The sequence below is a fragment of the Scyliorhinus canicula genome, chromosome 7, assembly GCF_902713615.1.
Source record: "Scyliorhinus canicula chromosome 7, sScyCan1.1, whole genome shotgun sequence".
Classification (NCBI taxonomy): Eukaryota; Metazoa; Chordata; class Chondrichthyes; order Carcharhiniformes; family Scyliorhinidae; genus Scyliorhinus; species Scyliorhinus canicula.
Genome location: NC_052152.1, coordinates 10,813,773 through 10,840,046, shown reverse-complemented (window position 1 = coordinate 10,840,046; position 26,274 = coordinate 10,813,773). Strand labels below are relative to the sequence as shown.

The 26,274-nt window shown below is 49.0% G+C and overlaps 1 protein-coding gene across 1 annotated transcript in view; it reads right to left on the bottom strand.

The window, feature by feature from the left end:
* Positions 1-691: 691 nt before the first annotated feature.
* LOC119968733 (E3 ubiquitin/ISG15 ligase TRIM25-like) overlaps positions 692-26,274 on the bottom strand; it is a 43,115-nt gene continuing 17,532 nt past the window's right edge. The window contains exons 6-8 of the mRNA XM_038801389.1: positions 12,578-12,679; positions 9,265-9,405; positions 692-2,711 (exon numbers count right to left, since the gene is read on the bottom strand). Coding sequence (XP_038657317.1) covers positions 2,191-2,711; positions 9,265-9,405; positions 12,578-12,679 — 764 coding nt within the window. The 3' untranslated portion in view covers positions 692-2,190. The remainder of the gene's footprint in view (positions 2,712-9,264; positions 9,406-12,577; positions 12,680-26,274) is intronic.

Sequence of the window (26,274 nt, the reverse complement as noted above, 5' to 3'; positions counted from 1 at the left end):
TAAGCCTTGTGGCAATGTATTCGAAGGGCACCTCGACAACTGGAGACTTGTGTTTGTGAAGGTACACGGATTAGATGATGTGAAAAGAAAGATTTGCGTTCATATACTGTCTTTCACAATCCCAATGTCCCAAAACCCTGTGCAACCAATATTAAAAAATATTTATTCACTGTTGCAATGTGGGAAACATGGCAATCAATTTGTGCACAGCAAGCTCCCACAAGCAGCAATGCTATTAGTGGCCAGGTTAATTGTTTTCGCACCCCTGATTGAAAGATGAATGTTGACCAGGTTAGGAAGAGAACTCCCCTGCTCTTCTTCAAAATGCTGCCGTTGGATCTTTTACATTCAACTGAGAGGGTTTGGTTTAGTATCTGACTAAAGACGATGCCATGAACAATGCAGCACTCCCTCAGTACTACGCTTGTGTGTCAGCCTGGATTATGTGTGACCACTGGAGGGTGTTCCAACTCACAGGAGGGTGGCCATTTTGTTCAGAGGATACCAATCTTTCCTGCTTGCTCAGCCAAGGGAATATTCGGCCACCACCACTTGCAGAAACCCGGAAGTCACATGCAGTGTGGACGATAGCAAACCGCATTGAGGAAGATCAACAGGCGGAGTGAGAAACCATTATCATAGCGGAAAATCAAAAGAATGAATATGCAACCTGCACAATCATTGCATTCTATACAGACTTTATTCAACACACTTTATTCTGTAATTAAATCAGAAATGAACAACTTCAAAAGCTTCAGAAATAAACATGTGCTGTTAGAAATTTGGGTCTGCATTCAAACAACCAAAATGTGCACATTAAAACATTTAGCATCATCCTCTTTACCCTGAAATAGCTGATCTTTGTGAGTCGTTGGAAGTAAACATTCATGCTACTGAAGCTGCTGCCTTAAAGAGTGGTGGAGGCAGAGACCCTCATGACATTTAAGATGTATTTAAGATGTGCCCTTGCGACGCCAAGACATACAAGGCCAAGGGCCAAGTGCTGGAAAATGAGATTAAAATAGTTATTTTTGACCAGTGCAGATGTGATGGGCCGAAGGGCCTTTCTGTGCTGAATGGCTCCATGGGTGTACATTAAGGCCAGAATAAATATATCATTGAGCACCACATGTTGGTGTCATTGAGTCTCGCCGTCTTCTTTCTGATATCGGCAGCTGGGACCATGCATTAGATTGTCCTCTCCATGTACGTGATGAATTTGGATTTCCTAAGTACAGCACATGGAGAAATGCCGGGATATGCCCACTCGGGATCCTGCCCGTTCATCGCATTAACTTCACTGACGCATTGGGGGGTTCAAAGTTCCCTTACAAACCGTGAAAGCCCGCTGGCTGGATTGTTCATGCATTGTACCCAAGTCATTCAATATGCCCAGGGAATTGACTCTAACAACAGCAGTCATGACTGTCACCTGGAGCTAGGTTCTAAATGACAACCCAGTGATCCAACACATTCATCACCCGACATCATGTTGCTTTTGACTGTTTGGGCAAATTCACTTCGTATTTGGGGATGTGAATAGAAGCGACTAACTCCATTTCTGTTTTTCCTTTCAACTTTTTTTTTTCTTCAATTCATTATAGCAAATCCCGCTCCCACCCAGACATTACTAAAATCCAGTAATTTACTTTGCTATTTAACTGCTCAATGCTTCATGTATGAGAGAATCTCCATAAATATCAGTGTTCCTCATCGAAGTATCCCAGAAAACCTTTAAAACACTTCTATTCCCTGCCTGTAACATGCCCAAATAGAGATTACACTGCATTTTATTACAGGGCAACAATTTGCAGACGACATTAGTGCAATATTTGTGGGATCAGTGAACTAGACATCTGGATTAATAATCTTGCGAATATGAGTTTGAGTTTTGCCATGAAACCTGAGAATCTGACCTCTGTTTGAAAATAACATGGGTAAATGTGAAGAATAGACAGCAGTAGAAGTGAGCAGGAAAGCGGCTGGGCCCAACTGGCTCACTAATGGCCCTGAGGAAACGTGTCACCCACTCTGACTAATATGTAACTCTAGCACCATATCCATGTTTATATGCTCGCTGAATTGAACTATCAAAGGAATCCAGGAGGGGACTATAAATCCTGGACTCACCAGCGACACACTCACAAGCCGAGAACAAATATTGGAAAGGAATGAAAGGCTCTTCGGAATTCAGAAAAGTTTTAGCCCAGAGTTGGCCTCACAGCAAAAAGCTGGATACACGTGCCCAGTAAATGTGGCTTCAAATGTATGCACATGTGTCAGTGTGTCAGTCACCTGGTAAAATGACAAAGTGCCCGCGTCATAGTCTAGCTGAACCCTGATGCGGCTGATAGAGCGCTTCAGCGGTAGGTGTACAAACCTATCATTATGATGGGCTGACAAAGTACTGATGCAGAAATACAAGCACCAGGCCTTTGTGGTTTTGCGAAGATCAGAACTGCTACCCGTCTTTTGTATGCCCCCATACGCAATCCCTACCCCCCACCAGTTGCCATTAGTTTCCACATCCCAAGTATGGCGCCCACAGAAGAAACTCTGAGTGCAGAGGACCTGAGAATGGGTTTGAAACCTCAATGGGTTACTCGAGTAGGGCTGTTCCTGATATCTGTGCATCACTGATTGCAGGTCATCAGACAGAATCAAATGCTTGTTGGCGGTCTTCAGATCGAGGGTCAACCGAGGGAGTTCCTCTGGAAAGAAAGAAATGGTATCTATCATTTTACTGACAGACAGCTGCAGGGTAAGCCTGACAACATTTTTCCAGGTCGATTGCCACAGAACATCTAACGCCGCTTACTAAACATGTCACATACACATCCACCAAACTGAATCCACGGCGTTTAGTGTCTGTGTTGGGAAGGTGGTGGCTTGGTGGTAATGTCACTGGATTAAACACAGAAAATAGGTGCAGGAGTAGGCCATTCGGCCCTTCGAGCCTGCACCGCCATTCAATATGATCATGGCTGATCATGCAAATCCAGTATCCCACTTCCGCTTTCTCTCCATACCCCTTGATCCCTTGAGCCACAAGGGGCCACGTCCAGCTCTCTCTTGAATATACCCAACGAACTGGCCCCAGCAGCTTTCTGTGGTAGAGATTTCTACACGTTCACAACTCTCTGAGAGAAGAAGTTCTTCCTCATTACTGATCCAAAGGCCCAGGGTTTAAATCCCACCATGGGTGGCTAGGAGACTTAAAAGTAAATTAATAAATCTGGAATTGAAAGATAGCCTTAGGAACAGTGACATAAAACCATTTTTGATTGTTGTATAAACCGATCCGGTTCACTCATGTCCTTTAGGTAAGAGAATCTGCCGTCCATGTGTAGCACAGCGGTCAGCACTGTTGTTTCACTACGCTAGGGTACTGGGTTCGATTCCCGGCTTGGATCACTGTCTGTGCGGAGTCTGCACGTTCTTTCCCTGTCTGCATGGGTTTCCTCCGGGTACTCCGGTTTCCTCCCACAAATTCTGACAGATGTGCTTGTTGGGTGAATTGGCCGTTCTGAATTCTCCCTCTGTGTACCCGAACAGGCACCGGAGTGTGGCGACTAGGGGCTTTTCACAGTAACTTCATGGCAGTGTTAATGTAAGCCTACTTGTGACACTAATAAAGATTATTATTATTATTACCCGGTCTGTCCTACAAGTGACTCGAGGCCCACGGCAATGTTGCTGACTCTATGAAATAGCTTTGCAAGCCACTCAGTTCAATTAGGGATGCGGGCCCATTGATGCGGGCCCACACGAAAAAACAAAAAAAAATAACTTAAGTATTGCTTAAATGGAGATAGATAGGGAAATGTTGATGTATAAAGGAATCTGGGTGTTATTGTTCACCAGTCTCTGAAAGCAAACACAATAAACATTAATGGTCTGGAAGAAGGAAGTTGCTGTTGCTAAGTATGCAGATGATACAAAGGTCTGTGGAGGGACAGGTAGTATTGAGGAAGCAAGGGGGCTGCAGAAGGATTTGGACAGGCTAGGAGATTGGGCAAAGAAGTGGGAGATGAAATACAATGTGGTAAAGTGTGAGGTTATGCACTTTGGAAAGAGGAATGGAGGCATAGGCTATTTTCTAAATGGGGAAATGCTTCACAAAGCAGAGCGCAAAGGGACTTGGGAGTCCTTGTTCATGAGTCTCTTAAGGTTAATTGGCAGTTAAGAAGGCAAATGAAATGTTAGCATTGAGGTCAAGAGGGCTAGAATACAAGACCAGGGATGTACTTCTGAGGCTGTATAAGGCTCTGGTCAGACCCCATTTGGAGTACTGTGAGCAGTTTTGGGCCCTGTATCTAAAGAAGGATGTGCTGGCCTTGGAAAGGGTCCAGAGGAGATTCACAAGAATGATGCCTGGAATGAAGAGCTTGTCGTATGAGGAACTGTTGAGGACTCTGGGTCTGTACTCGGAGTTTAGAAGAATCTTACTGAAACTTACAGGATACTGCGAGGCCTGGATAGAGTGGACGTGGAGAGGATGTTTCCACTTGTCGGAAAAACCAGAAGCAGAGGACACAATCTCAGACTAAAGGGGCGATCCTTTAAAACAGGGATGAGGAGGAATTTCTTCAGCCAGAGGGTGGTGAATCTGTGGAACTCTTTGCTGCAGGAGGCTGCGGAGGCCAATTCACTGAGTGTCTTTAAGACAGAGATAGATCGGTTCTTGATTAATAAGGGGATCAGGGGTTTGGAGAGAAGGCAGGAGAATGGGGATGAGAAAAATATCAGCCATGATTGAATGTCGAAGCCGACTCGATGGGCCGAGTGGCCTAATTCTGCTTCTACGTCTTCTGGTCTCATGGAGGAATGGTTGGCTGAAACAAAGTTGTTCAAAGTTGTTGCAGTAAAGGCCAACCTACCATGTACCTTCTTAATTGCTTATTGTCGTTAGGCTCATTTAAATATGTTGGCACCCGATTCTCAGGAGGCCTCGAAACGAATGACCATGCCTGGGAGACGTTGCCATGGTGTCGTTTAGCAGTGGTACACACAAATATGGACCAGGTGTAATGGCACCTGGGGAGGTCTCCCAGGCCGTCGGAGGCCTTGGGTAGTCGGCTGGGGGCAGGGTGGTACCTCGGCATTCCTGTTGGCACCGGGCACCTTGGCACTGCCAGAGTAACACTGCCACACTGGCAGGAGCATTGCCAGAGTGTCAGCCAGGAAGTGCCAAGGTGCCCAGGTTCCAGGTTTCCCGTGCCAGGGTGCGGGCTGGGGGTGAGGGGAAGCTTGAGGTCTCCCTAAGACGTAAGTTGGGGCATTGGGGGTATCCAGAAGCTGCGGTGGGATGTCGGAGGGGGGCTGAGATCAGGGCAGCAGTTAACAATGGTGCCCTGATCTCATCCTGTACCGACAACTTCATTGTATTGTGGAACACTACTTCAGCCATCGTAAAAGCCAGCCATCCTAGGGCAGTACGGTAGCATTATGGATAGCACAATTGCTTCACAACTCCAGGGTCCCAGGTTCGATTCCCGGCTTGGATCACTGTCTGTGCGGAGTCTGCACATCCTCCCCGTGTCTGTATGGATTTCCTCCGGGTGCTCCGGTTTCCTCCCACAGTCCAAAGATGTGCAGGTTAGGTTTGGCCATGATAAATTGCCCTTAGTCTCCAAAATTGCCCTTAGTGTTGGGTGGGGTTACTGGGTTATGGGGATAGGCTGGAGGTGTTGACCTTGGGTAGGGTGCTCTTTCCAAGGGCCGGTGCAGACTCGATGGGCTGAATGGCCTCCTTCTACGCTATAAATTCTATGATAAAAAAGCAACACAAAGAACACCAGATTTAGAAAGAGGGTTTTTAGACAAAAGTTACCCATTGGCTTAGATGCCTGTATAAGAGGCAGTTTGTAGGAATAGATAGTGTATGAACAATGCATGTGATTTTATAACCGAAGAATTACTAACATCAGAAAGGACACAAAATGGCTGTTAGCTGAACTAGCCACATTCCTGAACAACCATTAGCTGGGTTAAATTACAAACTGGTATAAACAACATCATTTAATTACAGACAGCAGAGCTAGTCAGGGGGACAAGAATGTTTGAAAGCGACATGGGAGTCACCAGCACTGATAACAGCTCCACGGGACAAAGAGCAGAATGTACCCTCACCAGCTCGCGGTCTCCAGGTGCAGGGAGGAGACATAACTCTAACAGTTAGCTTTGAGTGGCTTCTTCATGAAGTTAGGGGCTGGTAAGATGTCAACCCACTTTACATAATGTCAAATTAAATTGGATATGTATCTAATGTATGTAATCTATAAACAGTATTATTGCACCAGGTCAGGCCAAAATGGGCTGTGTAGATGTTTGAAAAAATATAAGAATGGATGTCCCCACCGAGCCCACTGAGTCCAGGCAGGCTTCGGAGAGGCTATGTTTTCAGAAAATAAATCTTGGGCGCAATTTAACGAAAAAACTTCATGGCGATATTTTGGACGCGATTGGTGGGGTATTTCACAACAGCCACGTTGGAGAGATCACAGCCCCTATTTACCGGCACCTAGTGCGGGAAATAAGGTCCGATGAGCTTATCGCCATTACTGGCTCCCTCGCCGCCTGATTCGCCAGACTCATACCCCGGCGTCTTGCCGCTAACAAGGAGGAGCCGCTTTTAAGCGATTCCTCACCACTCACTCCAGCTTCACGTTTTTAAAAGGGAGCACTAAACGACGCCCGCGTGATTTCTCACTGGCGAGCTAGTTAATTCCCGGGAGGCCGTCACATTCAACTTCAATCTCGTTAATGAGATAGAAATTAATGCAGACGGGGCAAATGATATGGTCGCCACATTTGGCCGTGTTCCGGAACTTGTCATCAGCAAAGGGTCGGTTAGACGGGTGCGAATCTCGATTCAGGCCTTTTCTGCTATTTAACCGACATGCCCAGATCCGTGCTGGGCGCAACGAGATGGATAAATCGCACCCATTGTCATCTTTGGCGAGAATTTATGGTGTGTTTTTGATGTAAGTGCTTCCTTCATACGCCATTGGGTTCTCATTTTCATAACTGTTATTTTTAATCTGTATCAGATACATAAAGTGGGGTCGGTGAGGTCTTCGAGGCGAGGAGCCAAGTGTAAGGTCAGGGAACACATTAGAACCCATAAGTAAATGCAGAACCTCAGCCTGAAATCTCATCAGAACTGCCTGTCGTTCTCGTGTGCGGCAGTTATAGTTTCAAGGTGCGAGTTTTCAATATCACCCAAACAATTCCAGAGAAAACAGGTTGATAAGCAAGCTTTTACAAACCAGATGCTTCGCAAAGAAAGAGTTAATAATTAGAAAGTTCAATGTCTTTTGTCATGTAGGAGTTGGTGAGGATTTCATGTTGTGCAAACTCAATTGTTCACTCCAGTTATGTGTAATTCTAATCACCTGAGGTTTCAATCCACCCACACTGAAACCATAGGCATACCTCTTCACCTTCCAATCAAAATGACAGGTTAATTCATTCAGTTCTTCTATTTATCTGCAGGGGTATGTTGTAAGAGTTTACAAATCATTAAAGTATTAAGCATCTGGCTAACTGCCTAACTCACTGGCAACAAAACCCCAATGCATTAATTGCACATGGATAGGAGGCAACCTGTCACCTTCTAGGACCTGTTTCCCCTGCGTTCAATTAGGACTCAGCTGATTTGTATCTTACCTCCATGGATCCACCTTGATTGTGTATTCCTTCAGGCCCTTACCTCACTAAATTCTAAGACTCTCAAGGCGCAATTTTCCAGCCCTTCCAAGTCTTAGACTTAGAACTTAGAACAGTACAGCACAGAACAGGCCCTTCGGCCCTCAATGTTGTGCCGAGCAATGATCACCCTACGTCGGCAGGAACTTTCAGTCCCGTTGGAGACGGCCCCTGCCTCAGATTCCCCGATGGGGGCATGGACGATGATGGGAAAGATCCTATCAGCTGCTGATGCCAACCTCCCGCTGCCGCGGTGGGCAGTGTTGGTTCCAGATCCCTTTGTGCTCCCTTCACCCTTTGTGTGAAGGAGCATTTCCTCTAATGGCTTGTTCTGATTTTAAGGTTTTTTTGTTGTTGTTTTTTTCAATTTAGAGTACCCAATTATTTTTTGTTAACCAGTTAAGGAGCATTTTAGCGTGGCCAATCCACTTAACCCGTACATCTTTGGGTTGTGGGAGTGAAACCCACGCAAACAAGGGGGGGGAATTGGCACGGTGGACAGCACGGTAGCACAGTGGGTAGCAATGTTGCTTCACAGCTCCAGGGTCCCAGGTTCGATTCCCGACTTGGGTCACTGACTGTGCGGAGTCTGCACGTTCTCCCCGTGTCTACGTGGGTTTCCTCCGGGTGCTTCAGTTTCCTCCTGCAAGTCCCGAAAGACGTGCTGTTCGGTAACTTGGACATTCTGAATTCTCCCTCTGTGTACCCGAACAGGGGCCGGAGTGTGGCGACTAGGGGCTTTTCACAGTAGCTTCATTGCAGTGTTAATGTCAGTCTACTTGTGACAATAAAGATTATCATAGAATGTGCAAACTTCACACAGAGAGTGGACCAGGGCCAGGATCGAACCTGGGACCTTAGGGCCATAGGCAGTAGTGCTGAGCACTACACCACCGTGCCGCCCGTTTTAATTTTAAGGTTAACCTAGCGGGTTAAATAATTTTTCGACCCCATCAACTCCTTTAATCGTCATAAGATAAACATTTCATTTAGATTACCCCTTAGCCTTTCATATTCGAGCAGATCCAACTTGATATCTGCAGACTGTCCTCATAATGTAACTCTTTTCGGTCCTGGTATTGTTACGGAGATGAAGTGGGTTGAACAAGATAGCCTCAGCTTTATTCCACGATAACAGTTTTACATTAACTTCCTGTTTGCATGGCCAAGTATTACTGCAGCTGAGAGCTAATCATCACAGTTAGAGGAACGCATCATGGTTTAATCATCTCCCAGTGCTCAGAGGGTCTTCCAGATTGATAAACAAAGTGCAGAACTTTGGCAGTGTTGACAGCATCTTAAATATGACCGGAGAACAATTGTATTTAAGCATCTTTATTAGTTGCTTTTTTTACAACCTGCAATGTTTACATTCTGGAGTAAGAGCATTTGCCAAATCGTGAGATCTGAAACAATTTGTGTGGATTTGCACCCACCCCAATTAGCGGGGGCGGGGGGGGGGGGGGGGGGGGGGGGGGGGGGGGGCAGTGTGTCTCATTGTAAAATAAAGAGTCAGTAAAGTCACTTGACTTTCTTTCAGAAATATGAACCCACCTTTTGATTCTCTGAATGAATTATTTACTCTGTTAGATTTCAAGTTGCCAAGCCATAGCCTGGCTACTATCACCTTTTGTGCTTTTGTCGAGAACCTGGGTTTGCTTTCTATTGGGCGCCTGGTCTTGATGGCAGTTGCCGCTGCAAACAAGGAATAGAACAAGAGAATTCAGATTAACAGAGTGCACAGGGACTATAAGGAGATCTTGTAGCACAGTAATGGTGGCCCTCCTTGGCCTAGAAGCTCAAGATTCAAGTGCAACTTCAGTATCTGAGGGCCACTAAAGATGCATACACAACATGGGCAAACAGATTGGTTACCAGCCTGTCCATCCTTCTGAAAGCCTGATGTAAGGCGGTAATGGTGAAAGGGTTTAGTCGGCCATACTGCATAAGTTAATGACAAATCATGGCGTTACTTTACCAAGGATAATCATGGACCAATCTAATGGAAGTACCTGGTCTCCAACGCTGTCTTAGGGAATGGTAGATGGAATAGGAGAAAGAGGAAGGAAACTACAGCCAGTGATCAGTGTGGGTTCAGCAGACTGTAACAAAAGTGTGGATAGAAGAGTAGCAATGACACTGAGAACTACAGATAGAGACACAGACAGTGTAAGTACAACAGATTGTGACAGAAACAGTGCGGGGACAATAGACTGTGACAGAAACAGTGTGGGAACAGACTGTGACACAGACAGTGCGGGGACAACAGACTGTCACAGAAACAGTGTGGGAACAGACTGTGACACAGACAGTGCGGGGACAACGGACTGTCACAGAAACAGTGTGGGAACAGACTGACACAGAAAGTGGGGGACAATAGACTGTGACAGAGACAGTGTGGGGACAACAGATTGTGACAGAGACAGTGTGGGGACAACAGACTGTGACACAGACAGTGTGGGGACAGGGCCGGCCCAAGGTACTGGCAACTCGGGCAGTCGCCCGGGGCGCCATGTGCTAGGGGGCGCCAGAGACTCGGGTCCCGCGCATGTGCAGTTGGGCCGGTGCCAACCAGCGCATGCGCGGCGGCCGCCCTCCCCCACGGCGGCCGCCCTCCCCCAGGGCGGCCCCCTCCGCCCCCCCGCGCCTCGGCCCCGCCCCCCCCCCGCCGCCGCCCCCGCCTCGGCCCGCCGCCGCCGCCGCCTCGGCCCCGCCGCCTCGGCCCCCCTCCCCCCCCCGCCTCGGCCCCCCTCCCCCCCCGCCTCGCCCCCCCCCCCCCCCGCCTCGCGCCCCCCCCCCCCCCCCCCCCCCCCCCCCCCCCCGCCTCGGCCCCCCCCCCCCGAAGGGCGCTGAAGTTCAGCTTGCCCGGGGCACCAGCAACCCTAGGGCCGGCGCTGTTGGGGACAATGGACTGTGACAGACGCAAAGTGAGTACAACAGACTGTGACACAGATAGTGTGGGAACAACAGACTGTGACACAGACAGTGTGGGGACAACAGACTGTGACACAGACAGTGTGGGAACAACAGACTGTGACACAGATAGTGTGGGAACAACAGACTGTGACAGAGACAGTGTGGGGACAACAGACTGTGACACAGATAGTGTGGGAACAACAGACTGTGACACAGATAGTGTGGGAACAACAGACTGTGACAGAGACAGTGTGGGAACAGACTGTGACACAGACAGTGTGGGAACAACAGACTGTGACACAGATAGTGTGGGAACAACAGACTGTGACAGAGACAGTGTGGGAACAACAGACTGTGACAGAGACAGTGTGGGAACAACAGACTGTGACACAGATAGTGTGGGAACAACAGACTGTGACAGAGACAGTGTGGGAACAACAGACTGTGACACAGACAGTGTGGGAACAACAGACTGTGACACAGATAGTGTGGGAACAACAGACTGTGACACAGATAGTGTGGGAACAACAGACTGTGACAGAGACAGTGTGGGAACAACAGACTGTGACACAGATAGTGTGGGAACAACAGACTGTGACAGAGACAGTGTGGGAACAACAGACTGTGACACAGATAGTGTGGGAACAACAGACTGTGACAGAGACAGTGTGGGAACAACAGACTGTGACAGAGACAGTGTGGGAACAACAGACTGTGACACAGACAGTGTGGGAACAACAGACTGTGACACAGATAGTGTGGGAACAACAGACTGTGACAGAGACAGTGTGGGAACAGACTGTGACACAGACAGTGTGGGAACAACAGACTGTGACACAGACAGTGTGGGGACAACAGACTGTGACACAGACAGTGTGGGAACAACAGACTGTGACAGAGACAGTGTGTGGACAACAGACTGTGACACAGATAGTGTGGGGACAACAGACTGTGACACAGATAGTGTGGGAACAACAGACTGTGACACAGACAGTGTGGGGACAACAGACTGTGACACAGACAGTGTGGGGACAACAGACTGTGACACAGACAGTGCGGGGACAACAGACTGTGACAGAAACAGTGTGGGAACAACAGACTGTGACACAGATAGTGTGGGAACAACAGACTGTGACACAGACAGTGTGGGAACAACAGACTGTGACACAGACAGTGTGGGAACAACAGACTGTGACACAGACAGTGTGGGAACAACAGACTGTGACACAGATAGTGTGGGAACAACAGACTGTGACACAGACAGTGTGGGGACAACAGACTGTAACACAGACAGTGTGGGGACAACAGACTGTGACAGATGCAAAGTGAGTACAACAGACTGACACAGACAGTGTGGGAAGAACAGACTGTGACACAGACAGTGCGGGGACAACCCAGATTGTGACACAGGCAGTGCAGGGACAACAGACTGTGACACAGACAGTGTGGGGACAACAGACTGTGACACAGTGTGGAGACAACAGACTGAGGCACAGACAGTGTGTGGACAACAGAGTGTGACAGACAGTGTGGGGACAACAGACTGTGACACAGTGTGGAGACAACAGACTGAGGCACAGACAGTGTGGGGACAACAGTGTGACACAGACAGTGTGGGGACAACAGAGTGTGACAGAGACAGTGCGGGGACAACCCAGATTGTGACACAGACAGTGTGGGGACAACAGAGTGTGACAGACAGTGTGGGGACAACAGAGTGTGACAGACAGTGTGGGGACAACAGAGTGTGACACAGACTGTGTGGGGACCACAGATTGTTACATTCACAATGTGAGAACAACAAGCAGTCACACAGACTGTGACACTGATAGCGTGGTCTCATGGTCAATAAACTAAATTCCCAAATCCCTGGCATAAGACCTCAGTGCTAATTGCACCTATATTTTATTGGTATTGGCTCACCTTGCCTGCAGGCTTTCCTGTTACCCACCTGAGTAGTTCTGTGGAGATCGAATGTAACTACGTAGCTCTGCAGCAGAGTCCATTACAACAGTTGGTTCCTCATGTTCATTTTTCCCTTTCTGAATATTGCCTGGAGAAAACGGCATGAAAATTTCTTTTAGATGCACGATTATTTGGGCTGGAAAACCGGAGCTTATTGCCCTGCACTGAGGACTTCCTGCTGGAGCTTGTCTGAGGGCAGAGGGAGCTCCTGTCACCTGGAGACTCGGGTTTTAAGACAGGGAGCTGCAGAGATAGATTTGTTTTGATCTTCCAGGATTTCTTAAATTATAGAACAGTTTGCAAACATAACCCCATTATTAAGGAAAGGAGAAAGAGAGAAAATGAAGAACTAGGCCAATTTGCCGAACATCAGCAGCAGGCAAAACACTAGAATCTATTGGGCGGGATTTAAGTAAATGGGAACAAAGTCCCATAGCGAGCGTGTTTAGCCGCGTGTTTCCTGGTGCTCGCAGCAGCGAAAAATCCAACACTGTAAAACGGCACCCGGGTTGGGTAGGGGGCCTCAGCGGTGATGTGTTAGGCAGGTTTGTTTGACGTTGACTGCAACTGGATGCAGGGAAGGTAGAAACAAACGTCTAACACCGGAGATGATCCAACGCGGTTTTATTTAACTATGGACTGCTGTACATGTTCAGCTGTGGGTTGACACTCTACTAATCCTACTGACGACCTCTTACTGGCTCGATCAGACTTACTAGCTACCGCATGGTAATAATATCCACTGACTTGTGCACTCTGACTGTCTCAGTGTCTGGGTCCCGAAAAGAGCGGGAGTCTTAATGCCCTGTGGGCTTTATAGTGGTGTCTTGTCTGGTGATTGGTTGTTCTGTGTTGTGTGTTCATTGGTCATCCTATGTGTCAATCACTGCCTGTCTGCGTCTCATTATATACATGAGTGGATTTTATGACAAGCGGGGAACACGTGGCTGAGACCACGCATAGCCCCGTTTTGTGCTCGCTGGAACTCCACAGTGAGGCGAGAGAGCATTAAAAATGGCGTCCTGACCTCTGGAGCCCTCGAAGCGATCCCCAACCTGAATCCCCCCTCCCCCTTCCCAGCGCGGTGGCAATCAGACCGGGGGTGCCCTGCGTGGATGCTGTGTGATGTGCGGGGAGTGGCGCTGGGGACGCTTCATAGTGCCTTGGGTCTTGTGGGTTGTCGGGAAGTGCTTCAGGGTCTCCAGAGATCAGGACGCCATTTACAATGTTGTCCTGATCTCTCGCTGCGCTGAGGATTTCCAGCGAGTGAAGTTCCTCAGTGCATAAAACCAGGCTAAATGCGGCCTCGGCCGTACGTCCCCGCTGAGGTCCCCTAGCCAACCCGGGTGCCGTTTTACAGCGTTGTGTTTCTCCGCGCTGCAAGCACCGGGAAACATGCGGCTAAACGCACCCGCTGTGGGACTTTGTTCCCATTTAGTAAAATCCCATCCATGATAATCAGGCAGTTAGAAAATCACAATATGATTAAGCAGAGTCAACATTAGTTTATGAGTGTAAATCATATTTCACAAATCTCAGAATGTTTTGATAATGTAACTTGTAACATGGGGAAGGTGATAAAATGTATTTGGATTTTCAAGCTACATTCGATAGGGTGCCACACGAGGAGTCATTACAAAATAATTAAGGCTCAGATAGATATATGAGCAGATTGTAAATTGGTTGATGAGCAGAAAACAGAGGAGCAAGAATAAAAGTGACACTTTTCGAGTCGCCAGTCTATATTGAACAGCATACCACAAGGTATCAATACTTGGGTCTCAGATACTTAATAATCGATAATAATGATTTAAACAAGGGGACTGAGTGTAACGTATCCATGTTGATCATTAGGTGGGAAAGTCAGCAGTGAGGGAGATGGAAAGATGCTGAGGGACATAGACAGAAAATGCTGCAAAAACTCAACAGGCCTGGCAGCATCTGTGGAGAGAGAAACAGAGTTAACATTTGGAGTCCAATATGAGTCAGCTTTGGAATTTTGCTATTATCTGAAGGATTTGGACAGGATAGGTGAATGGGAAATAACATGACAGATGGAATACGAAGAGTGAAGTCTTCCCCTTTAGTAGGAAAAAATCAAATAGGTAAGAGACTGAGAAATGGTTGCATCCATTTGGACCAAGGTATCCATGTTAATGAATCACAGAAAGGTAACAAGCAGGCTTCCACCATCTTAAACATTCAATCCCCCCACCACCTAATTGGAGCGGCAGCCGTGTGCATCATCTAAAAGGTTAACTGCAGGAATTCTCCAAGGTTCCTTCAGCAGCACCAACCAAACCCATAGCTTCTGCCAAGGACAAGAACAGTAGGTGCATGGGAATCTGCAGGTTCCCCTCCAAGACACATCCCATTCTGATATGGAAATATATTGGCGTTCCCTCAACCTCACTGGGTTAACATCCAGAAACACCCTTCCCAATTATCACTGTGGGTGTACCTACACCACATGGACTGCAGCAGTTCAAGAAGGCAGCTCACCACAATATTCTAAAGAGCAATTAGGGATGGGCAGTACATGATGACCTAGCTGACGCCACACCTGCATCCCATGAACAAACAAATAAACAAAAAGCAATTAGGAAAGAATATGGAGCGGGATTCCCCCCCCCTCCCGGGCCAGAGAATTGCTGGAGGGCAGCGTGAATCCTGCCCCTGCCGGCTGCCGAATTCTCCAGCGCTGGGGTTTTGGCGAGGGCGGAAATTGCACCGTGCGGGGGGATCTGGCCCCGGGGGGTGCCCCCATGGCTGCCTGGCCTGCGATCGGGGCCCACTGATCCGTGGGCGGGCTGAGCGCTGGGGGCACTCTTTTCCTCCGCACCGGCTGCAGTGAACCTCCGCCATGGCCGGTGCGGAGACGAACCCCCCTGCGCATGTGCTGGGATGACGTCAGCATAAGCTGGCACTCCTGCGCATGCGCCAACTCGCGCCGGCTGGCAGAGGCCCTTCGGTGCCGGTTGGCGTGGCGCCAGGCCCCTTCCGCGCAGGTTGGTGGGGCGCCAACCCCTCCGGCCTAGCCCCTGAAGATGCGGAGGATTCCGCACATTCCAGGCGGCCCGATGCTGGAGTGGTTCACACCACTCCTCGGCACCGGGACCTCCCGCCCCGCCGGGTAGGGGAGAATCCCGCCCATGGTATGTGGCTTTTGGTACAAAGGAACTAAAGTGCAAGAGTAAAAATGTCTTCCAACAATTAAAATTTTAAATTAAAAAAAAATAAATTTAGAGTACTCAATTCGTTTTTTCCAATTAAGGGGCAATTTAGCATGTTCAATTCACCTACCCTGCACATCTTTGTGTTGTGGGGGTGAAACCCACGCAAACACTGGGAGAATGTGCAAATTCCACACGGACAGTGACCCAGAGCCGGGATCGAACCTGGGACCTCGGCGCCCTGAGACTGCAGTGCGACCACTGCGGCACTGTGCTGCCCCATTCCAACAATTATACAGGGTGTTGCTGAAGCCACACCTGGAGTAGTGTTTGCAGATTTACTCTCTTTTCTTATGGAATGAAGTATCTGCCCTACAGGAGGTTCAACGAATGTTCACTAGATTGGTTACGGGGGAAAAGGGATTGTCCACTGATGAGAGATTGAGTTGCCTAGGCCTATACCTTGGACAGCACGGTAGCACAGAGGTTAGTACTGTTGCTTCACAGCACCAGGGTCCCAGGTTCGATTCCCGGCTTGGGTCACTGTCTGTGCGGAGTCTGCACGTTCTCCCTGTGTCTGCGTGGGTTTCCTCCGGGTGCTCCGATTTCCTCCCACAAGTCCCGAAAGACGCGCTGTTAGGTAATTTGAGCATTCTGAATTCTCCCTCTGTGTACCCGAACAGGCATCGGAATGTGGTGACTCGGGGCTTTTCACTGTAACTTCATTGCAGTGTTAATGTAAGCCTACTTGTGACAATAAAGATTATTATTATATTCCCTGGAGTTTAGCACAGGGCTAAATCGCTGGCTTTGAAAGCAGGCCAGCAGCACGGTTCAATTCCCATACCAGCCTCCCCGAACAGGCGCCGGAATGTGGTGACTAGGGGCTTTTCACAGTAACTTCATTTGAAGCCTACTTGTGACAATAATCGATTTTCATTAGAAGAATGAGACGTGATCTAATTGAAACATGTAAACTTCTGAAGGGATTAGATGCTCAGTCACTGAATGTATTCAAGGCAGTGGCCGATAGATTTTTAGATGCTAAGGGAATTGAGGATCAAGGGGAATACTGTGAGGAGATGGAGTTTAGGTAAAACATCAACCACAATCTTGTTGAATGGCAGAAGACATGAAGGGTCAAATGGCCTATGACAGCTCTTATTTCTTCTGTACCTATGAGACAATATTTACAATTGTGTTTATCATTATTTAGATCCTTGCCATTTGCTGGTTTAGAAATTATTGTAATTTTCAATGCCTTTTCTTGTGCCAGGCTAGGTTATGTTGTTGGAGCTGTTATTAAGTAATGCTGCTCAATGCATCTGTGTCTGGCTTCATCTGTGGTGATACTGGAAAGGAGAGGTTAATTACACTTCTCACAGTACTCAATTCCAGTTGTGACAGCGTTAGTTTGTGTAAACAAAGAGTCATTGCCATGAATTATGTGAGACAGCCCAATTAATACCTCTGCTATTATTGTCAGATTGCAATCTGATATTCCTGGTGTGTGAGTAAGAAAAGGAAAGCCAAGTTTATTTTATGCTCTTTGTTTAATATTGTGGCTGGGATATAATGGTGGATGGTGGATAAATTCTCCCGGAAGATCCTGGGTGGATAAAGCCTTTTGCCTAGAGCCCTTCACCCTCCTCCCTCTCTATACAGTTCCTCATCGTCTCTGATGCCTCTTCTCCATCTTTCCCTCAAGCTGCAGCCCAAATGGGGATTGCAAACACAGTACCTGTGACTGAGAGCATGATCTCTAACCAGGACCTTTTCAGACACAACCAAAGCCTCCTTCACAAGGTAAATGTCGGCCTTTGTCCCAGGCTGCTCTCCCCCTTTGAGAGCTGACTGGTGATGATTCAGCCTGAGGATTACCACACCTTGGGCAAGGTTGAGAAGATGGGGTCTTCTTGCATAACCTCATCCCTGATGCACGATCAATTACACAAAGACGAGAGTTGGATGCAATCGAGGCTTTATTACACTAAGGTGTGTGGCCTCCTACAGCAGCTGGTGAAGTGGCTGCTGTACTGGGAGCACACATATTTATACTCCGCCTACTAGGCGGAGCCAGCAGACAGGGAACTATCCCCCTACCTGTAGTACAGGGCCTTACCACAAAACACCTACACCGACATCCTCTATATACAATATATACATCAGTGGTGACTACCACATTCACCCCCTGTTAAGATTGAGTCCGGCGGGGGTGGTGGAGAACTATATACAGGTAGACTTTTCAACGTACAGAGAGCAAAAAAAATTGAGTCCAGCGGGGTGGAGGGGAAAATTATGTACAGAGGGATAGTGTTTTAAAAGTCCAGGTCATGTTACAGATTCAGTCGGTCCGGAGCATTGATCTGCTGCCGGGAGCGCCGCAGTGCTGGCGGTGATTCCGGTGTCGGTTTGGTCTTCGGTGACTCCGGGAGCGTGTCGAAATCCTCTTCATCCTCAGGTGTGAGCAAGGGGAGGACGAATTATCACAGGGCGGGGGCTGCGGTGGGGTGCTCCGGGGGAAGGGGGGTGGCGCCGGATCGGGGGGGGTGTGGGGAAGCAGCTAGTTCCAGGTCCCTGAGGAAGCCAGTATCTTGGCGGCCATCGGGGTACGTACTGTGGGTTGGCGTGAAGTAGCTGTACCCTCTCAACCAACAGGTCCGCCTTGTGGAGTCGCACGTGCTTACGGAGGAGTACGGGTCCTGGAGCTGCCAGCCAAGTCAGGAGCGACACCCCGGAGGTGGACTTCCTAGGGAAGACAAAGACACGTTCATGCGGTGTTTCATTAGTCGCAGTGCACAGGAGCAACCGAATGGAGTGCAGGGCGTCAGGAAGCACCTCCTGCAGCGGGAGGCCGGGAGATTTCTGGACCGTAGGGCCAGCTGGACGACCCTCTAGACCGTCCCATTCTCCCTCTCCATCTGTCCGTTTCCTCGGGGGTTATAGCTGGTTGTCCTGTTCGAGGCAATGCCCCTGTTGCGCAGGAACTAACATAGCTCATCGCTCATGAATGAGGATCTCCTGTCACTGTGGACGTAGGCGTGGAAGCCAAACAGAGCAAAGATGGTGTTGAGAGCCTTGATGACTGTTGCAGACGTCATGTCGGGGCATGGGATGGCAAAGGGAATCTGGAATACTCATCGACCACACTGAGGAAGTACGTGTTACGGTCGATGGAGGGGAGGGGCCCTTTGAAGTCCACGCTGAGGCGTTCAAAGGGGCGGGAGGCCTTCACCAGGCACGCATGGTCTGGCCGGTAGAATTGCGGTTTGCACTCCGCGCAGACCTGGTAGTCTCTGGTGATAGCCCTGACTTCCTCGATGGAGTAGGGCAGATTGCGGGCCTTGATGAAATGGTAAAAACGTGTGACCCCCGGGTGACAGAGGTTGTCGTGCAGAGTCCGGAGTCGGTCCACTTGTGCGCTGGCACATGCACCTCGGGATAGGGCATTGGAGGGCTCGTTGAGCTTACCGGGGCGATACAAAATCTCGTAGTTGTAGGTGGAGAGCTCGATCCTCCACTTCAAGATTTTATCATTTTTGATCTTGCCCTGCTGCGTGTTGTTGAACATGAAGGCAGCGACCGTTGGTCAGTGAGGAGAGTGAATCTCCTGCCGGCCAGGTAATGCCTCCAATGCCGCACAGCTTCAACGATGGCTTGGGCCTCTTTTTCGACAGAGGAGTGCCGAATTTAGGAAGCGTGTAGGGTTCGTGAGAAAAATGCCACGGGTCTGCCTGCCTGGTTGAGGGTAGCAGCTCGGGCGACGTCTGATGCGTCGCTCTCGACTTGAAATGGTAACGTCTCATCGACTGCATGCATCGCGGCCTTGGCGATGTCGGCCTTGATACGGTTGAAGGCCTGGTGAGCCTCGTCCGTCAGGGGAAACAGAGTGGATTGAATAAGTGGACGGGCCTTGTCTGCATAGTTTGGGGCCCACTGGGCGTAATAAGAGAAGAACCCCAGGCATCGTTTGAGGGCCTTGGGGCAGTGGGGGAGGGGGAGTTCCATGAGGGGGCGCATGCGATCGGGGTCGGGCCCCAGAACTCCATTCTGGACCACAAAGCCGAGGATGGCTAAGCGGTTTGTGCTGAACACGCACTTCTCCTTGTTGTACGTGAGGTTGAGGAGAGTGGCGGTGTGGAGAAATTTGGAAAGGTTGGCGTCGTGGTCCTGCTGATCGTGGCCGCAGATGGTGACATTGTCCAGGTACGGGAAAGTGGCCCGCAGTCCGTACCGGTCAACCATTTGGTCCATCTCCCGTTGGAAGACCGAGACCCTGTTGGTGACGCAGAAGGGAACCCTAAGAAAGTGGTAAAGGCGGCCGTCCGCTTCGAAGGCAGTGTACGGGCGGTCCGCCTTACGGATGGGGAGCTGGTGGTAGGCGGATTTTAGGTCTACAGTTGAGAAGACCCGGTACTGTGCAATCTGATTGACCATATCAGATTTGCGTGGGAGGGGGTACGCGTTCAGCTGCGTGTACCTGTTGATGGTCTGGCTGTAGTCCACGACCATCCTGCGTTTCTTCCCAGTTTTCACCACTACCACTTGGGCTCTCCAGGGGCTGTTGCTGGCCTCGATAATGCCTTCCTGAAGCAGTTGCTGGACTTCGGACCTGATGAAGGTCCTGTCCTGGGCGCTGTACTGTCTGCTCCTGCTGGCGACGGGTTTGCAATCCGAGTTAAGTTTGCAAATAGGGAAGGTGGGTCGACCTTTAGGGTCGCGAGGCCGCACACAGTAAGGGGTGGTAGGGGCCCGCCAAATTTCAGTGTTAGGCTTTGGAGGTTGCACTGGAAGTCCAGGCCGAGTAGCAGGGCAGTGCAGGGGTTGGGGAGGACATAGAGGCAGAAGCCGCTGAACTCCACACCCTGGATGGTGAGAGTGGCTATGCAGTACCCCCGGATTGCCACGGAGTGGGACCCGGAGGCCAGGGAAATTCTCTGGTAGGCGGGGTGTACTGCGAGGGAGCAGCGTCTTACCGTATCGGGATGAATGAAGCTCTCGGTGCTCCCAGAGTCCAGAAGACAGGAGATCTCATGCCCATCGATTTTCACGTTGGTGGAAGAAGTTGACAGCTTGTGTGGGAGAGACTGGTCAATCGTGACCGAGGCGAGACGCAGCTGATGGCAGGCGATGAGTTGCCCGGGGGGCATGTGTCCTGGTAAGATGGCGGCCCCCACGGGCCGCACGTGTCATGAGGAAGACAAGATGGCGGCAGCCAATGATCCTGGGGAGAACAAGATAGCGGCACCCACGGACCCGCACGTGGTGGAGGTGGAACAAGATGGCGACGGCCACTGGTCGCACGTGGTCCGAGGAGGGGAAGATGGCAACGGCCACTGGTCGCACGTGGGGGGAGTCGGAACAATAGCAGCGACTGCGCGGGCCTGGCACACCGCAGAAATTGCCTCTTTTTGCCGCAGGCCTTGCAAAGGGCACACCGGGCCGGGCAGCGCTGTCGGGGTGGTTAGGCTGCCCACAGAAGTAACATTTGGGCTCCGCGGGATTGGTTGGCTACCGCGCGGCACAGGCGTAGGGTTGGCTGAGGGGGGGTCGCTGGTGAGGTCCACGATGTGGTGGTCGTCTGCGGAGTCCACAATGCACAGCAGGGTGGGCCGCACAGCCGGGGGCGTAGGCCTGGATGTTGCATGAAGCGACTGTAAGCGAGAGCACTAGCTTTTTAGTCTCCTCGAGGTCAAACGTGGCCACTTCTAAGAGGCGCTGTCGGATGTAATCGGACCCTATCCCTGTGATGAAAGCGTCTCTCATGAGCAAGTTCAAGTGTTCCATGGCCGTGACGGCCTGACAGTCACAGTTTGTGTAACGCAGACACCATTTTGATATCAAATTGGCACCTGTAGGACCAGAACTATTGGTACGTTGAAGCTCAACTTTGTAGCCTATGATCTCCATAGGAAACAACCATTCAGCATCCAACCTGTAAAAGTAAAAGTAAAGTAACGTTGCCATAGTCCCGGGTGACAATAGGCTGCTTTCCCCTTTGAGTGGGAGAGCTGGCTGGAGGCGATTTAACCTGAGGATCAACAGACCTCGGACGAGGGGCAAGGTTGAGAAGGAGGGGCTGTCCTGAATAACCTCGGCCAGTATTAGAGTTGAATCTGTGCTGATGGCCTCGCTCTGCATCACGAACCAGCTGTCCTGCCAACTTAGCCAAACTGGCCCCCAAACCCTGTAAAACTGTTCCGATTGCTGGACTTCACTAGATGGTTATGTTTTAGACAGTCCCCTCCAATTGCAGGTGAAACAGATCATTCTGAAAATGGAAGTTGACATCATTCTAAACACCTCCGCTCGGAGACAGACCCATGTGATCTGGTTGCCACGGGGAAAGGAACTCAAAAAGAAAACTGTTGAAACATCAAGTGACACTTCTCACAGCTGAGGCAGCTGCTTTTTGAAACACAGTACGAGAGTGAGGGAGAAAGAGAGCATTTACTGTTCTGTGCAAGAACACAGGAAAAGTGAAGAAGGATGTTTTGCGTTAACAATTAAGCAGGATGCCTGTGAGAGCTTGGTTTCTGTTTGAAAAAAGGAAGACAGAACCGACGTGGCATTGGAGATTTGAGAGACAAAGAGCCACTTACTGGTGAAAGTAGCCATGATGTGGAGATGCCGGCGTTGGACTGGGGTGAGCACAGTCAGAAGTCTGACAACACCAGGTTAAAGTCCAACAGGTTTGTTTCGATTCACTAGCTTTTGGAGCGCATTCAACGTATCGTGTTGCATCATTGACTTTGTCTATATATGTGTTTCTGGAACCCGCCTCTTCATTCACCTGAGGAAGGAGCTGCGCTCCGAAAGCTAGTTTTTGAAACAAACCTGTTGGTCTTTAACCTGGTGTTGTCAGACTTCTTACTGGTGAAAGTAGGATCTGGAAAATTCAGATTGAGTGCAACAACTTCCAAAGTACACTGAAAGTTTAGACTTTCAGTGAAAAGTGAAGGTGCTGGAGAGCTGGGAGTAACTCTGCGCCTATTCTTGTTCTACATTGTGTTAATCAGTTAATGCAAAAGTACCTTTTTATTTAGTTTGGCGCATTATTTGTCTGCCACTTATTGTTTGATATATGTTGACTTTAATTTGTTTATTACAGTAAAAACCTTAAACATGACATCTTGCCCTTGGTTTCTTTCTATCGGTCACTGGGAAATCCACACATCTAAAAAAGCGTTTCTATTCTTTCTACCAAAGTGAATAATTTCACAATTCCCCACCTTACACTCCATCTGCCACCTTCTTGCCCAATCACAGAATTGAACCATAGAATTGTTACAGTGCAGAAGGTGCTCATTCAATCCATCAAATCTGCACTGACCCTCTGAAAGTGTACCCCACCCCATTCCCACCTAACCTGCTCATCCCTGGGCATGAAGGGGCAATTCATCATGGCCAATCCATCTAATCTGCACATCTTTTGACCGTGGGAGGAATCCAGAGCACCCGGAGGAAACCCACGTAAACATGGGTAGAAAGTACAAAATTCGCACAGTCATCCAAGGTCAGAATTGAACCCTGTCCCTGGCGTTCGGAGGCAGCAGTGCTAGCCACTGTGTCACCATGCCATCCACAGTCACTTCACCCTCTCTATATTCCTTGACAGCCTCGTTACCGATTACATTCCCACCCAGCTTGTGACATCAGAAAACTTGCCCCCGTCATCTAAGTAATTGATATAGATTCCCTTATATAAAACCTCGTTGACTCTGCATAATCATATTGTGCTTTTCCAAGTGCCCTATTACCACGTTCTTAATAATAAATTCCAGCATTTTCCGGAATACCAATGTCAGGTCAGCTGATCCATAGTTTCCTATTTCCTTTCGCACTCCTTACTTTAACTGCAGGGTAACATTTGTTACCTTCCAGTCCATGGGGGCCATTCTAAAATTTAGGGAATTTTGGCAGATCAGAATCAATACATCCACTTGTAGCCATCTGGAATGGCCACTTACAAAGGATCCCGGGAAATATGGCCACCTACAAAGGACCATGGGAAATATGGTCAACCCAGGACTCAGACGCTCAGAGCTTATGTATATTGGCAACTCAGATAACTAGACGCTATCAAAACCCCCAGCTACTTTGCACTCTAATGGCCCATTTCCCCAGAACAAAAGACCTGTACTCAGGTAACAGATACAGAATCAGACTCATTGGCGCCATTCCCTTTGCTCAAGGAGCCCAAAAACCCAAGGTCAATGACCGCTCAGGACACGCCCCGCCATCAAGGCACCCGCCTCTTTATTGGCCAAAATCGAAGGCAGCAATCGAAGCCTGCCGAATTATTGGGTCCAAAGCTAAGGACCGCCCAAAAGAGCACAAAATTCCAGAAGGATAAAGAGAGACACTGCCATGTGTTCGGTCTCTCTTGACCCCGGCACTCGGTCTCTCTTGGCCGCGACCTACGCCTAAAACCAAGCAGAAAACCGCATCACAACCAGAAGACAAGTTCAAGACCAACGATCGCTACCAGACGGATGAGCCCAGCAGAAACGAAGTCACTTCTCCAGACCCAACCACGCAAGATCCAAACAAAGGCCGTGTTCCTCTGCATAAAGCCGGGTGCCTGAAGTCAAGTATAGGTTGTTGTAATGTTGGGTGTAATTTACCTTTTAGTGTTTTATGTTGCATGCCAAAGTCATTCTGTGTGTAAATAAACTATCACTGAACTTGAACTGACTAACTGGTGGTTTGGTCTTTGATCGATATCCAGTAAAACCTTGTGGTTGAATAATTTGATACCTGGAGACTCTGTTAAGCAATATCATCATTAATAACTGTCATATCAGTATCCAGTTAAAAAGAGCAACACACTATCTACAGATACCCCTTTTCATCCATAAGACCCAGAGAATTTGTCAGCTTTCAGTCCCATTAATTTCTTTGTTACATTTATCTTTCATAATGTTAATTATTTTTTAAGCGCCTCACTTTCATTCGACCTTTGATTCCCCGGACTCTCTGACATTCTATTGCACGTTATTCTTTGCAGCCTTGCTTCTATGTGTAATGCTGTAAATAAAAATTACTGTTCGGTTTAACCTGATCATTTTGAGCACTATAGTTTGGCAATGTAGGGCTGGATTCTCCACACTGACACCAAACTCCCGTTCGGCAACGGGGTGGAGAATCCGTTTTCGAGCACGAATTCAGGACATGCAGCAGTTTCGCTATTTTCCACCCCCCCAAAAATCGGCATACTCAGGGGGTTTGCCGCGCTGAATATCCACCACCTCAGGCCATTGCCTGAGACCTGCCACACTATTCTCCGTCCCCAACCAACCGAATTCCCAACATTGTGGTTCTAACATGGTCCTGCCGTTCGGGAACCTCGCATGGTGGCTGCGGACCCAGTTCCGGGCTGCCTCAGTCTGTGGCGGGCTGACCGGAGGGCAGGGGGGGGATTTCATTCGGGGCTGAGGGCTATGTGTGCGTGTGAGCCAGCAGCTGAGGCGGGGCACTATTTCGGCGGTCCAGGTCCGCGGGCTGAGGTCCCCACATGCACGTCCTCTGACCCGGAAGTGCAGGGGGCCGTATTGGGAGCTGGAGCTGCGAGCTCCACGACATCTCCCTGCTAGCCCCCAGCAAGAAGGGGTATCTGTGGCCTTTTGACGCTAGATTTCGTGGCGTAAAAGACCACAGATGGCGTGGGAACATAGTCCCAAAAACGGAGAATCCAGCTCCATGGTGTTTGCCATCTCTTGGAGTAAACAAGGTGAATATTGAGCAACGCGCGTGGGTGCTTGGCATTTAACATTATGACATTCTATAATAACAATAATCGCTTATTGTCACAAGTAGGATTCAATGAAGTTACTGTGAAAAGCCCCTAGTCACCACATTCCGGCGCCTGTTCGGGGAGGCCGGTACAGGAATTGTTGGCATTGTTCTGCATTGCAGGCCAGCCATTTAGCTCACTGTGCTAAACCAGCCCCTTCTGTAATAAATGTTAACCCTGAGGAATGCCACCCCATCCACACCAAGTGATAGGTTGCAAATCTTAGATTGTAGAAGGTGTGGATTTGCTTTTATAAATTGCAATTTACTGAGGAATTGACGAAGAGGTTTGTAATACACCCTGACAACAGGCTAAAGAAATCAATTAAATGACCTTTGAGAACGCACTGATGGTAATGAGGACAGGGTTAGACTGAGTTGATCCAACAACCGATATGACACAATCATTCTACATCAATGTGGTTGAGAGTAGGCAGGGTGTAATGCTGAAGTGTGGACAGCAGCAAGACCAGGATCTGAGGGTGTGTGAATATTGATTTATTCATAGAGGTGTCATTGTAGATTTATCAAAGACACTGAATGTGCTCGGTAATGTTTTGAAGAAGGCAAATTGCACCAGTGGGAGGATTGGTATGGTGTGTGGAATGTACATTTCTCAATCCACTCATTTTTATGTTCACAGCTCCGTGACTGTCTGTGTACTTCCTCACAGACTGTGTGACTCTGTCTGACTATTTTCTCCAGGGTTTTCTTG